Source organism: Nipponia nippon, unplaced genomic scaffold (genome assembly GCF_047370975.1).
Source record: "Nipponia nippon isolate SJK-2023a ecotype South Korea unplaced genomic scaffold, ASM4737097v1 scaffold_23, whole genome shotgun sequence".
NCBI classification, from domain to species: domain Eukaryota; kingdom Metazoa; phylum Chordata; class Aves; order Pelecaniformes; family Threskiornithidae; genus Nipponia; species Nipponia nippon.
Genome location: NW_028262340.1, coordinates 7,970,047 through 7,984,419, shown reverse-complemented (window position 1 = coordinate 7,984,419; position 14,373 = coordinate 7,970,047). Strand labels below are relative to the sequence as shown.

Sequence of the window (14,373 nt, the reverse complement as noted above, 5' to 3'; positions counted from 1 at the left end):
AACATCTTACGAAGATTTAATGTACATTTATTCTTAACACGTGGAACATATAGTATAAAGATTTCATACTGAATAAATGATATTCATTAAGCCAAAAAAGGAAAAAAGGGAGGAATTTACATCAAGTTTTTAGCTACATCGTCTGAAATACAAATATGCAGAATTCATCACTGAAAAATCTCAATTGTGTTTCTTCATCAGGAACTTCAACTGAACCTAGAACTTTTTCACACCTCGATTAGAAAGAAAACAAAAACAGGAAAAATAAACTATAAGTTGATTGGCTGCTGAGACAGCAATGACTTTATACACAGAGACCTGTACAGCATCCTCCAGGGAGGGATGTCTGGCAAGAGATTAAATAATTGTGTCTCGCTTTTGCAGGTCATCAACTCGTTAACTCGTCATACTATAAAGGGGCAGGGAGAGGGGGACAAAACTGCAAGGAATCTTAGGGTATGTGCAATGTACAACGTCATATATATATACACACGTGGCAGCGTTCGGGCTGCAGCTAAAGGTTAAAACCAGTTCTAAGAGGTGATCTCAGGGTTATTCATACAATCAAGGAGGAAGAGAGAAAGAGGTCAGGGTGTTGTAGGTTCACACATGATACTTTGGGGGAAAAGCCTTTTTTTTCTCCTCAACATTAACTAAAAACATTTTTAAAAACTACAGCTTGCTGCTGATCCAGCGTTTTTTTTTTTTTTCCATGTGAGACATTATTACAGTATGTTTACAGTTTAAGGTGTACAGTACATGAAGTTCTACACGCTACTGCACAGGCCTCCCTTGGACAAGGTCTGTTCACAACTGGTAACTTCTTGGTTCCTGCAAGATTGTGAATGTACAACGATAAACCACACAGAGTTCAGCAGTCACGTTTGTCCTTCAGAGTTTACCATTAAAAACAGTTATGAAAGTGGTGCCTGTCAATGTGATAACACGGCAAGTCGTTTCCCCAAACTCACTGTAAACGACAGTAACTTTGGTTAAAATAAAAAAAGTCTTCTATGTAGACAGAACTTTGTCTCCTTTAATAAGGGATTCAGGACAAATTTGAAGGGCAGGGGAAGGGGAGAGGGAACGGGGACATCTTTCCCCACGGGAGAAGCAGGACAGCGCAGGGCAGACAGTGGATTCTGAGGTGGTTTTGCATAAATAAAGGGCAACAGTCAGTTTCTAAGTTCTCCACTCACGCACACGCACACAGGGTCTCGGATCCCACAGCTGTCATGACTGGCCAATTAAAAACAGTACATCACAAATAACTTGTGAAACCAAAGAGTTCATCAAAGGCGACACGGAGATGTCCAACAGCCGCGACTCGTATAACGTGAACTCCGAGTGGTTCTCGTCCACCTTGGCCAGGGCGAGCAGCGCCCGAGCAGCTCGGCGCATCATGTCCACGCTCGTCGACTCAAAGGGCGGGTTCTGCATGTGCATCAAGCCGGCCTGGCTCTGCTGGAACTGCGTGGCGGCCAGGCTGTCCTCCAAGAAGCCCAGCAAGTTGCCAATGCTGCCCTTCTGCACAGCAATCGCTCTTGCTGCCAGGCTGTCCCCCTGTGCCAAGTTGGCCAGTAGTACCACAGCCATCTCTCGACACACCGGGTTCTTTCTGTCACTAAGGAACCGCACCATGGTGCTGTACAGCTTCTCCAAGCGACTGAAGGGGGGAGTTGCAAGAATCAAATCCACATTGTTGTCCTGGATGCTGAGTTTGCTGAGTGTTTCCAAAACCAGTCTCTGAGGGGAGAGGACCGCATTGGGCCCCAGTGTCGGAAAGGGATCCTGGGCCTCTGCTGACGGACAGACTGCCCAGTGGAGGAGTCCATCCAGGATGGGCAAACAGATGCTTTCCGGGTAAGGGGAGAGGTCCAGCTGGCCAGAAATGTTGGCCAGCGTGACCAGTGTATTTTCACGCAGCATCTCCAAGCAGTCCCACCACCACTCCACCTTGTTGCAGCTCACCCCTTGGTCCTGCTCCTCCTCTTTCTCGTAGGTCAGGGGCGCCTGTTTGCGTTCTGGGTGCTTGTGGTGCAAGAGAATCAGTTTCCCTAGAATCAGCAGCAGCCCGGGATGTTTAGACATCTCGAAGTCATTGCCCGGCACAAACGATAAACTCCTGATGATGTTAGAGACACAGATGCAGCGCTTCGCCAGAGAGTCCTGCCAGTCGAGGAGGGTGCAGAGGGGCGTCTCGTCTTTACTGTGAGGTTCGTCCTCCAGAATTTTTATATTTCTGTGACTCTGAGCTGGACTAATGCCAAAGGGAAACTTGCTGCTTTCCTTTGCCGTTTCCAAAGCTTTGACCTCTTCCTCCTCCCCTGCCAGGGAGCCCGGACGTGCCGAAAGCATGTCGTCCATGGTGGCAGTTATCCTCTTCTCCGAGGAGCTGTCGGATGGAGGAGTCTCTCCTTCCCTAGTGCTCGGATTGCTCTCGGCTGCTGAACGTTTCCTCAAGACGGAGTTGCAGGAAGCTCGTTTATGAGTCAAAGGTAGCTCCGTCTTGCTCTCAAAGTGGGTCTGAATGTGCTCGGTGGTATCTCCGCCGCCAATCCGCCAGTGCAACAGTCCGCTTTCGAACTCCTGCACTCGCCCCAGCTTGTCTGAATAATCTACCACAAACGGGTCGTTTTTCTGCACGACCTTGACTGGAAGCTTGTCGAATTTACTAACTAGTTTTTCCTCACTGCTCTCTAGAGGTGCTTTGTCCTTGCTCGAAAACGCAGCCTCCTCCTCTTCCTCATCCTCTTCTTCCTCCTCACAGTTCAGGCTCCGTGGTTCATCCTCCTCCTCCCCTTCCTCATGAGAGGAAGCTGAAGACTTGCAGAACCTTTCGGGATCTAATAGTGTTCTTTGCCCTGGGTCTCCCACCTCGTATTCCTTCAGGATCCCAAAGATCTCGATCAGGCAGCGCCGGAAATACTCCACCAAGAGTTCCAGCAAGCCCGGCAGCTACAAGGGAGGAGAAAAACAGGAGGGGGAGGAAGGAAGGGAACAGTGATCAGAAAACAACTTAGGCCAACGTGAGCGACTGGGAAAGCAGGGCGTGAAGGGCTAAGAATTTCAGCAGTGATGTTAATTAATGGGTTCTTTTCATGCTGGCAATAAACTATTTGCAAAAGAGAGCTTTCTGTCCTCCGAGAAAAGGAACAAAAGACGAAACCAGATACTGACTGTCAGCACCCGAGCCGCCCCCCCTCCAGACACACATACCTGCGCACACACACGTGCTCTTGGCTGTATCTCCCCTCTGGGAGATGAAGGGCAGCACTAAGCAAAGCAGCCTTTACAGTATTGCCGAGCGGTTTTTACAACGGCCGCAGAGGCACGTGGCAACTAACAGAGAGGCTGGCCCTCCGGATTGGCATCCCAGCCTCACCGCGCGCTGTCCGGGGGAACGACAGAGCCAGAGGTGAGTGAACGCCATCATCGCCCGAAAATGCAAGCAGCCTCCAGCCTTTCATAGCACTCTTGCTGCGAAGTCCATCACGGCCTCCCCAAGGTTATTCGCTTCCTCTGTTACAGAGGCAATTCATCTCCCCAGAGAGGAGAACGCAGACACTTGCACACCAACACACACACAGATTACACAGGCCAGGGAGGAACCAGCGCACAGATACCCAGACCCCATGCTCTCTTCAGGCCTGGCGTGCTCGGCAGCTACAGGGACGTCTGGGAGCCCGGCCCTACGAGGGCAGAGCTGCTTGTTGCTATCTCGCTGACAGAAAACCCTACAAAATTAGCACTTCAAAGACCTGCATCGGAGAGCATCTGCACCCACCTGGCTGAGGTTGAAGGTCATTATGCTGTTGTCATCATAGAGCAGGATGTTTATGGTATCTAAGGCCCACGTACTTTCAGCTAGCAGCCCAGACTTCAGAGACATCATCACTCTCCAGGCTTCAGGAGTTCCTGTAACATAAACACATGATACTTCAAGCTCCTGGAGTTTAAAAACAAAAAGGAGATACTTGATATGCTTTTTGGACCCACGAAGAGCAGAGCCTGTTTAAGATGATGTACAGACTGTAGGTACCAGCAGTCTCTCCGCCGACAATGCCAAAATGATGTCTGAAAACACAACTAACCTGCAAAAATATGATTCTTTCCAAGCCAGCAGGGCCCTTCCACTCAGCACTGCTGTACCAAAGGGTAACAGCAGCACCCACCCCCTCGACAGGCACAGGCAGAAAAGCAGGAATTCTCTCTTACCGATATCTTTTGCTGTCAGCCGCCTCCTCTGCTTCAACACAGGTTGCGTAGCTTCTACTGATCCCGGAGGGAAGGTGATGTCTCGTCGGATCATGGGAGGCTGTACAGCTGCTGGTGTTATATGCGAGGCAGGGACTGGCGGTCCTGCCTTCTGCATTTTCATCCCCGAGTGCAGGAATGGAGATTTACTAGGAGAAGTGCGATTCTCCAGAGGTCTGGGCAGAGGTGCTGGGCTGGATACCTGAGGAATGTGATTCTGCATGCTAGGGGGGGTCTGGTAGTTAGACTGGGGGGGCCTCGTCATTGGGGGCACGGGGGCAGAGGGACCATAAGGAGGTTGCCGGTTCCCATGGGAAGGCCATGGTCCCTCATGGTTGACCCTCTGGTCTGAATGCAGAATTTCATCTGTTCGAGTCACTCCGTGATAAGCAGGCCCCTGGGGCGCAGAGCCAGTGCTCTGCCGGTTCGGATAGCTGTACCCTATTTCGTTGCGCCCTTGCCACATGGCGCCTTGCTGCGGGCCCTCTGGAGTAGGTTGTATGGGACCACCCATCATCTGAGGAGGCATGTTTTGCTGAGCATTGGAGCCTGGGGGAGCCGAGACCCTGTCTCTGCCAAATTGGAATGGGAACTGGTTCTGTGGCCCTCCGGCAGATCGGCGGTCAGCAGCAGGGTATGTACTCCCATACTGGTTATACAAGTCCTGCTGTGGAGACGGCTGTGCAGTTTGCTGCTGGCTCGGTTGCTGGGTCTGTGCTGGAGGCAGCTGCTGCTGCGTCTGCCCCTGCCCGGCGCTGTATGGTACGTTGTACATCTCCCCTTCGTGTCGCTTGGCAGGCGGGCCGTAGCTGCCATCCATCGGTCGCTTGTAATTCTATAGGGAAAATAAAGGCATCGACAGTAGGAGATGATCCACTTAGAAACAAGCAACCCAGACCTCAGTGGGCAGAGCTACTCAGAGCCGGAGGATATGCCCCACGGCATGGCCTGTAAGAGGGCAAGACTTGTCTCGTTGTTAGCCATATCCAGCATGAAGTTGGATCAGTCTTTCCGTTTCACAAGCCAAGACCAATTCCTTGCGGCTGGCTGGGCAGTTTCCTTGTGGATTCTACAAGGATGCCTTGGGGGCAGAAATCTGCCCACAGAAAGGACTTTCCTGGAGAAAAGACTCGGCTCTACTACACATTCACCACAAACCAAACCGTGCATAGGTACTTGTTTCCTTTCACATCCAGGAATTTTATCAGACCCTATTTCTCTTGTACTTCCCAGAAAACAGAGGCTTCTGCTGAAGCATCACACAAGAAGTGTTAAAAACCGTTGTACTTCCTGCTTCTTCCTTTCCTGTAGATTTCAAAACACATCACTGAAAGGAGCAAGAACTATTCTCCCCTCTACTTCTTTTAAGTGCAAATGGAGAAAACAGTCAGTTGCCAAGAGAGAACTAAAATCCAAGACCTCTCTTGCCTCCAAGGGTCTATGCTCTAGCTGCCATACAGTCTACTCAGAAGCTCCACGGTCATGACTGGCTTCAGATGGAGCTCTAGGGCTTCAAAGATGACAAGTACCGGAGTAACTCAAACTCTTGGCTTGGAGCCCCGTGGCTCTGGTTGCAGAGCCAAACTGCAGAGCAGTTGGAATTATTCTTAGCGCAGCTCAGCGAGTGCCCTCTCTATACTCTCCTAAACCAGAGGACTCAAAATTATCAGGAAAACATTATGGGTCTTGGCACTGATACAAAGAGCAAGTCATATGTAAGGACCATGGAAAGAGAGATACATTCATTCAGACTCTGTCCTGAAACAAACCTGATGTTTTTGAGAACAACGAGCAGGAGGCAGTGGGGCAGTGGAGGAGTGGAGGCAGGTCTGAAGCCTTTGTCTGCAGGCTCAGTAAGGCAAAGACAAAAAAAAACCCTGGGTTGTGCAGAATGATCCACCTGAAAGAGCTCCTCAGAACAATCAAGGACTTCCTCCAAACCAACTCATCTGATCACTTGGACCAAAGAAGTGTTACAGAAACATGACGGGATTCAGGAAGTTCCAGAAGGGCAGAGAAGCCCAACAAAGCTTCCTGATCTCCTGCTGCCTGACCAGAGCGTGCATGTCTGCGAACTACACAGCCTCCGTTCTCAGAACATTGTTTTGCTAACACAACACTGGAAACGCTAATTAAAACTCATTTAAACTATTTGGAAACTGGAAAAAAAGAGCCTCCTGTATAAGGTACTTAATTCTACGCATCCATAAAGCAAACACACAGCCCGAAGAGTTTGCATCCTCCCCTCTTCGCAAATTTCACAGATAAAACTCTTCTGTCTCTCAGTCAAACAAATCAGAAACTTTCTGGTAACTTACCTGCTGTTGCTGTTGATACATGGTAGTTTGCTGGCTAGGGAAGGGGCTGCCCGAGGATGTGCCTTGAGTGGAGAATTGATTGCCATAGGAATCATGTCTGGAGAAGAAACAGATGCATTACTTGTCTGATCAGATGCATGCTTCACTTTCACAGCCTCAGAGCTCTCTACTGGGAAGAGCCGTTTGTGGCAACACCCCGCACAGACCTTTGCTGCTGCTGCTGCTGCTGCTGCGGGTAGCGGCTGGGAGAGTACATCCCCGATTCAGGGGTGGAAGGCATGATGTTTGGCTGCGGAGTTCCGGTCGCTAAGTTGCCCTCGGGTCCCATGCCGGGCTCCGTCCTGCATGGAAGCAAACACAAAAACCCCACACATCCACTTAAATTCACCCTCGCTCCTCAAATGGAAGAAGATGATCAGAAAAGTCACAATAGTGAAGAGAAAGTAATCATTTCACATGAGTCAAGCAAATCAGGATCTCACCGGGTTCAAGTGCTCACCTCACTCTGTCGTAAGGACCTCCGTAGGAATAGTGCTGCCGCTGTCCCATGGCCATGTTACCCATCCCTGGACCTGCAGCACGATTGTAAGGGTCACCCATACCACTGTTGGGGCCCTGCCCTGAGGACATGAAGGGATCGCTTCCTGGAGCTGAAATATTGAAAGAAGGATCAATAAACATGTCTACCTCTGCCTTAGAAAGACACGTCCCATCTTCTGGGGAAGAAGGGCAAGCAGGTGGTCTCCTACAGCACATTCCAGCGTACAGCCAGATACAGGGATTAGTATCCAAGGAGAGAAGGGAGAGGAGCACGCAAGGACTTCCTCACCTTTCCTCATACTGCTGTAAGGATCTTTATTTGGCTCGTAAGACATGCGACCCATCATGTCGGAGGTATTCATGCTGGGCTGGTACCCTGGATTTGGAGTCATGGAGTTCCGCTTCTGGAACGTAGGATCACTACCATCTGCAAAGGCATCCTGAAGGCCCACTGAGTTACTCCTGATTCAAAAAAAACCCACAAACATAGGATTATAGAGGTCCACCATGCTCCTCAGGATACTTTTCCCCACATGTTCCCTCTCAGGTGTTGCTATCTCCTAGAAGGACCACAGTCACGCTCCTCCAACAGAGGCATCAAGAACTGCCCTACTACAATACTGTCCTCAACCCCCGTCCCAAAGGCAATGATTATTCACACACAGACGCAGAGCAAACAACGTTGCTGTGAGCCATTGACAAAGGAGCAAAGCCATGGAGCCCCACCATCTGCGGCCATCTGCGGTAGTGACCCAGAAGCAACCTCACAGTCACACTGCATCCAGCACAGCGGAAGAGGGTGCGATGGTTTCATACCTGATGCCTGGCAAAGGGGGCATCTGACTGTGTGGCGTAGATGCTGGAGTTGGTGGCTTCAGGTCTCCTCCTTCTGCCATGGAGCTGCTGGTGGACTGAGGCGTCTGAGGACCCTGCATTGAGCCTGAACCCGCTGCAAGAACAGAAATGTGGTGTGAGCAGCTTTGCACCCTACAGATGCAACCCAGAAACTCCCAGAACATCAGCCCCAAGAGCAGAGAGCAAAGACTCCTTCAAGAAAGAGGCAGATGAAACATGGCCAAAAAAGTACAAGGAGCTCAACACTGCAAGGACATACCGGGCCGGACTTCCCCAGAAGAACCACATACAGTAATGTAAAGCTGAGAGGACACGTTCGTTTTCATCATGCCTTCATTCTTAGCCGCATTCCCTTTTATACACCGTGCCACCACCGTGGCACTGTGTCGTGGTGCCCAGGCTATCTAGCTTCAAAGGCTGATGCTCCACAGTGCACCGTGCAGCGTGGCACATGGTGCTTCTTGCCAAGCGACAACCACTGACCCATCACCTTCACATGCTCTTTCTACCCAGAAAGAAGGGGGTTTGAGCCCTCTCCTGGAAGTCGCACAATCTTTCTAGCGATGGGACCTCCAGGACGTCAGCTGAAGTCACCAAGTAACGCTGAACAAGGCTCCTCTGTCTGCTCTGCCCTTTGAGAGGGGTTAACTCATGCAGGTTAATTCAAGCACCACTCCCAAGGATTCCTGGAACAGGGAATGCCGGAGATGCCGGATCTTTCACTGAACAACAAAACCCGTCCAGCAAGTTCCCTGGCTCTGTACGGGTTGCTTTACACTACAGTACGCTTTCATCAAAAATCCCAGGCCGTCATGTGTAATCCAGCTGTGCCGTCAGCTCTCGGAGCTCTCCTCTGCCCCTGGATCACTGTGACAGTGTCAGCTCTCAGGTTCATATGCTCCTGGCAGCTGGCAAGAGCTGAACTCTTAATTAATGTTTCCATTAGTTACCATCCCCAGCACCCGATATCCCTCAGCTTCAGCCCTGCTGGTTGATGAGTCATTTCAGCTATTCATTAAAATCCTCCGAGGTCAGGTCCAGGGCATGTTTGTTTACACCCCACCTTCCTGGCACCCTGTCCTCCTCTCCACAACTCCCTCCCAGCCCGGGGAGGTCTCGGGAGAAGGAAGGGCAGAGGCAAGCCCAGCGGGGAGTTTCATTCATGGCCCCCCCCGCCGTTCTCCGTCCCTCGTCAGCAGCGGTTCAGGTCCACTCACTTCCCCCAGGAATTCGCTGCTCGTCTCTGTTTGTAATGCTGGCATCGGCAGGAAGAGGCCTCGAGACATTCCCTGCGTCGCTGCCATTTGGTGTTTGTCCCCACCCCCTGCCGTCCCTCCCACTCACAAATTTACACACAGTTGGAGCCAGGCCAGTTCCTTGCTCTGGGAATTAAAACCCAACGGCAGACTGATTATGCCTCCCCAGGGACACGCTGCAGTTTGCGAGCAGGAACCCAAGCAGGTTTGCAGGAAACCCGCGCCGAGTGCCCACGAGGCAATACCCCGTCCACTCCAGCCAAGGCCTTTCTGTAACCGCTTTTGGGTTTTGAGGGTTATGAACGCACAGTGCATGGAAAAGAGCACCAGCACCACGAGCTCTACCTAGATGATTGTCCTGCAAGGCCTTCAGATGCTCTGCAGCCTCAAAAAGTGGTTAATGGAGAATCGTGCAGTGCTATCCTCATCATTCACAAAGTTAGGCAGAAGTGCATTTGACAGAACAGGCTGAAACGAAGCGTAAACCAACGCCAACAGGTTATAAAGTCTGCAAGGAGAGCAAAGCACGTGTGCCTGCGTGGGATGACGGAGCCCTTCATCCAAATGATGGGACTTCAAAACGCCCCACTGTTGTCCACTCGGTTTCAAACAGGGAAGTTATTCCCCAGTAAGGGTGATTCCCTGGGAGACCGGCCTCTGTGCGTGCAAGTCTGGGGGACGCTGCTTCAGCGGGGCCTCAGCAGCCCCCTGCGACAGTAGTGCCCGCTGGGCCTCCGCTTCTCTACTGCTCTTAAGCCTGGAGCTGAGGCTGAGAAAGCAATTTGTGTTGTCCCCTACGCCCTCAGCTCCTGCCGATCCAGGGGAGCAAGAGAGGAGGAAAAGGAAAGCGAAAGGAGCACGAACATGCTGAGCGATACAGCTTAAAGGATCAGAGCAACCAACCACGCTTCAGCGCTGCCTCTGCGTATTCCTAGTTGCAGGAGTCTGGAGTAAGACAAGTGGAGAGAAGAGTTTAAATCGGAAATACAGCACAGTCCTCTCACAGCAGGAACCAAACCTGAGGACTAAGTCAACAGAGCTGCACGAACATGCAGAGTTTGGGATAGCAGCCCTGCCAATTCCTACTGCTGATGTGCTGAAGCAAGAGATCACCTGTACCATGGCCCAGAAGGCAGACTCACGACCTTCACATACCATCGTATCAGCTAAACAAAACAGAAATTGAGGCACCATCTAATCCATTCTGACAGACACCTAGCGCTACAAGAATTTTTAAGTCGCTTCCTAAAGGTCTCAGCCCTCTCCAAATAAACTCCAAATGCTCTCAACGTCTTTCTTCCACTGCCTAGTATCTCAGGGGGACAAGGAAGAGGTTTTGGAAAGAAAGTGGGGATGGATTTGTGGGCTAGCTTAAGCAGAACTCAGACACCATTTAAACAGAAGTTTAGTCTAACGACACAAAAGTTGCTTTATCTTGCAGAATACACCAAGGTTGAAGCTACGCTGGGACAGGTTTCCTGACCAGCAAACAGACATGATTTAGTTCTGTAAAAAACCAACACTCTAACCGAGAGGACAGATAAATGTAGTTGCCAACAGAATATTCGGACAAGCACACTGTCGATCAAGGGCTTAGCAGGGCTGAAACACAACTGCAGTACAATCAAAAGAGGGTTCATTATTTCACTCCTCAGCAGCTAGACAAAGATGATGCCAGGTTCAGAACCAAAAAGGCATTTTTTGCAAACATTACAGGAACTTCAAAGCAGACAAAGTTTTTATTTCACCTACATGAACAGGCTCCCGACCAGAAAAAGCATCTGAAGGTTTTACTTATAAGAGAAACTGGAAAACTGAAGCTTAAAGGGTTGGCAAGTTCAGCAGCAATTCAAGCAATGAACTCAATGCAAATGAGACAGAAACGATCAGACTTTCCGAAGACTGAAGAGTACAGCACGCACTGCTAGCCTGGACATTTTCTCCTTTTTTGTCCATTCCCCCCCCCCCATTGAACACTATGCTTAAATATTCAGAAACTGGAGCACCCCAGCAAATCTGAAACAACAAGAGAAGTTCATTTTAAAAGGCTTGAATTCTAGAGCATCTAACGTGTAATAGGCTTATGAAGCTCTCTGGGCACAAAGCCCCCGAAAGCCCTGTCTCCTGCTGAAGACAGAAAGCAGTAATTCACGAGGAAGATGAGCGCACACCCACATCAAGCATTTACTCCCAGAAGGTAGCACATGCATAGTCAAAACAAGCACAACTTTCCTAGCAAGTTCCCAAAGCTAAGCAGTAACAAGAAGGGCTGCTGTTAGAATATGCAGACATCACCTCGAAGGGGTAACTCCAGACTTCTCTCCCCACCAGATTCTCATACGGCAGCGATGCACTGCTAAGCACAGAGGTGCGTGTATATACCTATGTATATATTTTTATGTGCTCCCTTTTCTTAAAACTTAGTACAGAGGTGGGACACACAAAAACAACTATCCCAAGAGGCTTGACATATGCCCAGTATCATTCGCTCCCACGTTACAAAAGTATTTAATCTACACAACCAGAGAAATTCGAAACAGACGTGAGGGCTTCGTGAGGTTTGGAATCGGTCTGGCCCACAGCACGTGGAGTTGGGTGTACAGTGCCAGAGATCCTCTGGTTCAAACATTCATTGCACACCTTAAACCAGCGTCTAAACTCACCTGGAGATGGAGGCTGTATCTTAGTCTGAGACTTCTTTGAATCGGCAGCTGCAAAGATATCTGGAGGGGGGTCTTCACCTCGCTCAATCTTGCACTCAAAGGCATAGAGACACTGGATGTACTGCTTCTTCAAAGAACTAGCTGCACTGCTGGACGTGCCCACATTGAGATTTGTGGCTAACTCGCGCCATTTCTTGTTTTTGTTGACCTGCACAACCAAACAAGAGGCTCTGAACTCAAAATCCCAGCTACTTCTCCTCCAAGAAATTGCCTGGGAAGAAATCAATGCTTCCCAGCTAAAACAAAGGGTGCAGTAAGAGCTAAGCAGAGCAGATACAGTTGTGTTCAAGGGCAAAAACGAGTAAACTCTCTTCCTCATCTAGAGAAAACTTTTTGAACAGCGACAGATTGCAAATCAAACTAGCCATGAGGTCAGTTGGCAGCCAGATGCAAAGACAAAGACAGCGTCACCAATCTTTGCACTGGACAAAGCAGGGGAACAAAGCACTTGAACTGAATCTCACCACAGACTGTTCTCAACCGGCCAGCGGGAGAGCAGGCATTTGGCTCACTTAAAGGATGCTGGGTTTTATAAGCATTATTTAAAAAAATAAAAGAAACACAGCTAAATGGGAAGTCATGGCTTAAATCTAGCTACAAATCTAACTTTGAATTGTGTTGCCTACTGACTTGTGACTGCCAGGCAGTGGGCAGCTCTGAATACAAGCACCCAGCCACCACGCTGGCTGCCGGACACTCACCTGAGTCAGTCCTCCAATCTCCTTCACTGAGATGTAGAGCCGGTAAAGGTCCAAGGGTTTCCTGCCTACTGCTGGGAGATTTGTCATGCCCATGGCCTTCTCTTCAGTGAAGGCCAGGTAACGATCTACCCAGATCTTCCTCTCAGGCTCACCACCCAGCTCATAGAGTTTGGTGATCTTCTCATTGGTTGTAGTAGAGGAACTGGACTTCTAGGAGAAGGAAAGAGATATCAGGACTGAGCAGCACAAAAGCAGCTCACATCCGAGATGGTTTCAAAAAAGCAGTCAGATAAGAGTTCAAAGTCCTGCTGTTATATTGAGAACAGCTTTATATTAGACCTGCACTTGTCTCAGATCAACGGCAGGCAAGTATTATTCGACAAAGGTATCACAACACCAGCCGCTACTCAGGGAATTCACAGAATATGTATTTTTAAAAAGTGAAAGGTTTCAGGAATGCTACAGAAACCAAACCAACCTCAAGGAGACTGTGCAGAGAGCTGTCTCTCTGAGACATCCTTTGTGGGTTCGTTTGCTAAATATATGAGAAAACATCTAATCCAACTGCAAATGAGATTCCCCATGACTACTGCACTGCCAGGGTGAATACTGCCCTCCGGTTTGCCTCTTCTCCTACCCAAGTGGTAGAGTAGCGCCAAGTTAAACTGACACTAAACCCTGCAAAGGAATAACAATAAACACGCCTCAAAGAAAAACAAAGATTAGAGGCACCTGTTTGACCAATGTGTGCGAGGGGTTCCCCACAAAGACCATCCCTCTTCCCTTGCCTATTCACTGACAGGGGTGCAGAAATCTCCAGCTACCCAGTTATGACGTAAGCTCCCGTACTGGTTTGCTATCAGTGGCGTATCAGGATCTGGGAAGACTGATATGGAAAGGTATCACAGGAATTTGGAATACAAGATTACAGTTATGAAGTACGAGTATCACACACTAGCTCCTACACATCTGACTCACTGAATTGTCCGAGTGTCTATTTAGAGGTAAAACCTGTGGTCCTGCACCTTGCCTTGCTTCCCCCACGTCTTTCGGTGTAGTACATGAGCATGTTATTTTGTATTTCACCACCTGGATCACATACAGTTGGAGTAAAGGCAGAAATGGTTTTGGCATTCCAAATGCTTCCTTAAAAATGACCTTCCAAAAGTAGAAGTGAGCTTCAAATCTGATGATGTTCTAGATGAACCCCTGCACCCAAGACTGAGCGTATTCATTAGCACGAGATAATCCTCGAACAGCGCAGACAGGACAGAACAACCCTTATTTGTAGCTTCTGGCATCTCCTGGCCCAAGAGCTTTCAACTCCTTGTTTGTCATAAATAGAAAGGCAGATGCCAGAACACATGAGCAGAAGCGAGAGATCTTCTTAATCTTCTTGCAGACTGCTGGTGGTACAGGTATCAAGCTTGCAGAGCATTTATTTTCCTTCAAGTAGCAAAAGAGGACACTACGGGCTCAGAAACTGCTTTTTTGGTGGTTCTTTTGAAACCGGTAGCAGTAATGCAAAGAAAAACACTGCCTGAAGAACTTGTTTGCCTCCCTCTTCTGGCTTTAATACAGGATTAGTAAGAGGTTTGTTTGTGAAACAACTGTAACGCTTTAGGTACCACCTCCCAGCTGGGGGTGATCACTGCCTGCTCCAAGCCTACACCAGAAACACGCTCAGGTTTGTTTACACTTCTTTTGGCAGTTTCACTGTGGC

General features: G+C 49.3%; 1 protein-coding gene across 4 annotated transcripts in view; it reads right to left on the bottom strand.

Annotated features, from left to right (window-relative positions):
- Positions 1-10: 10 nt before the first annotated feature.
- The window catches only part of ARID1A (AT-rich interaction domain 1A), a 61,180-nt gene continuing 46,817 nt past the window's right edge, over positions 11-14,373 (bottom strand). For 3 of the 4 annotated variants that reach the window (XM_087761299.1, XM_087761301.1, XM_087761302.1), the window contains 10 exons: positions 12,651-12,860; positions 11,890-12,097; positions 7,932-8,064; positions 7,405-7,577; positions 7,075-7,225; positions 6,782-6,916; positions 6,576-6,672; positions 4,219-5,092; positions 3,788-3,918; positions 11-2,958 (listed from right to left, as the gene is read on the bottom strand). In XM_087761299.1, the coding sequence (XP_087617425.1) occupies positions 1,234-2,958; positions 3,788-3,918; positions 4,219-5,092; positions 6,576-6,672; positions 6,782-6,916; positions 7,075-7,225; positions 7,405-7,577; positions 7,932-8,064; positions 11,890-12,097; positions 12,651-12,860 (3,837 nt within the window). In that variant the 3' untranslated portion in view covers positions 11-1,233. The remainder of the gene's footprint in view (positions 2,959-3,787; positions 3,919-4,218; positions 5,093-6,575; positions 6,673-6,781; positions 6,917-7,074; positions 7,226-7,404; positions 7,578-7,931; positions 8,065-11,889; positions 12,098-12,650; positions 12,861-14,373) is intronic. The other variant, XM_087761300.1, reaches the window with a different exon arrangement.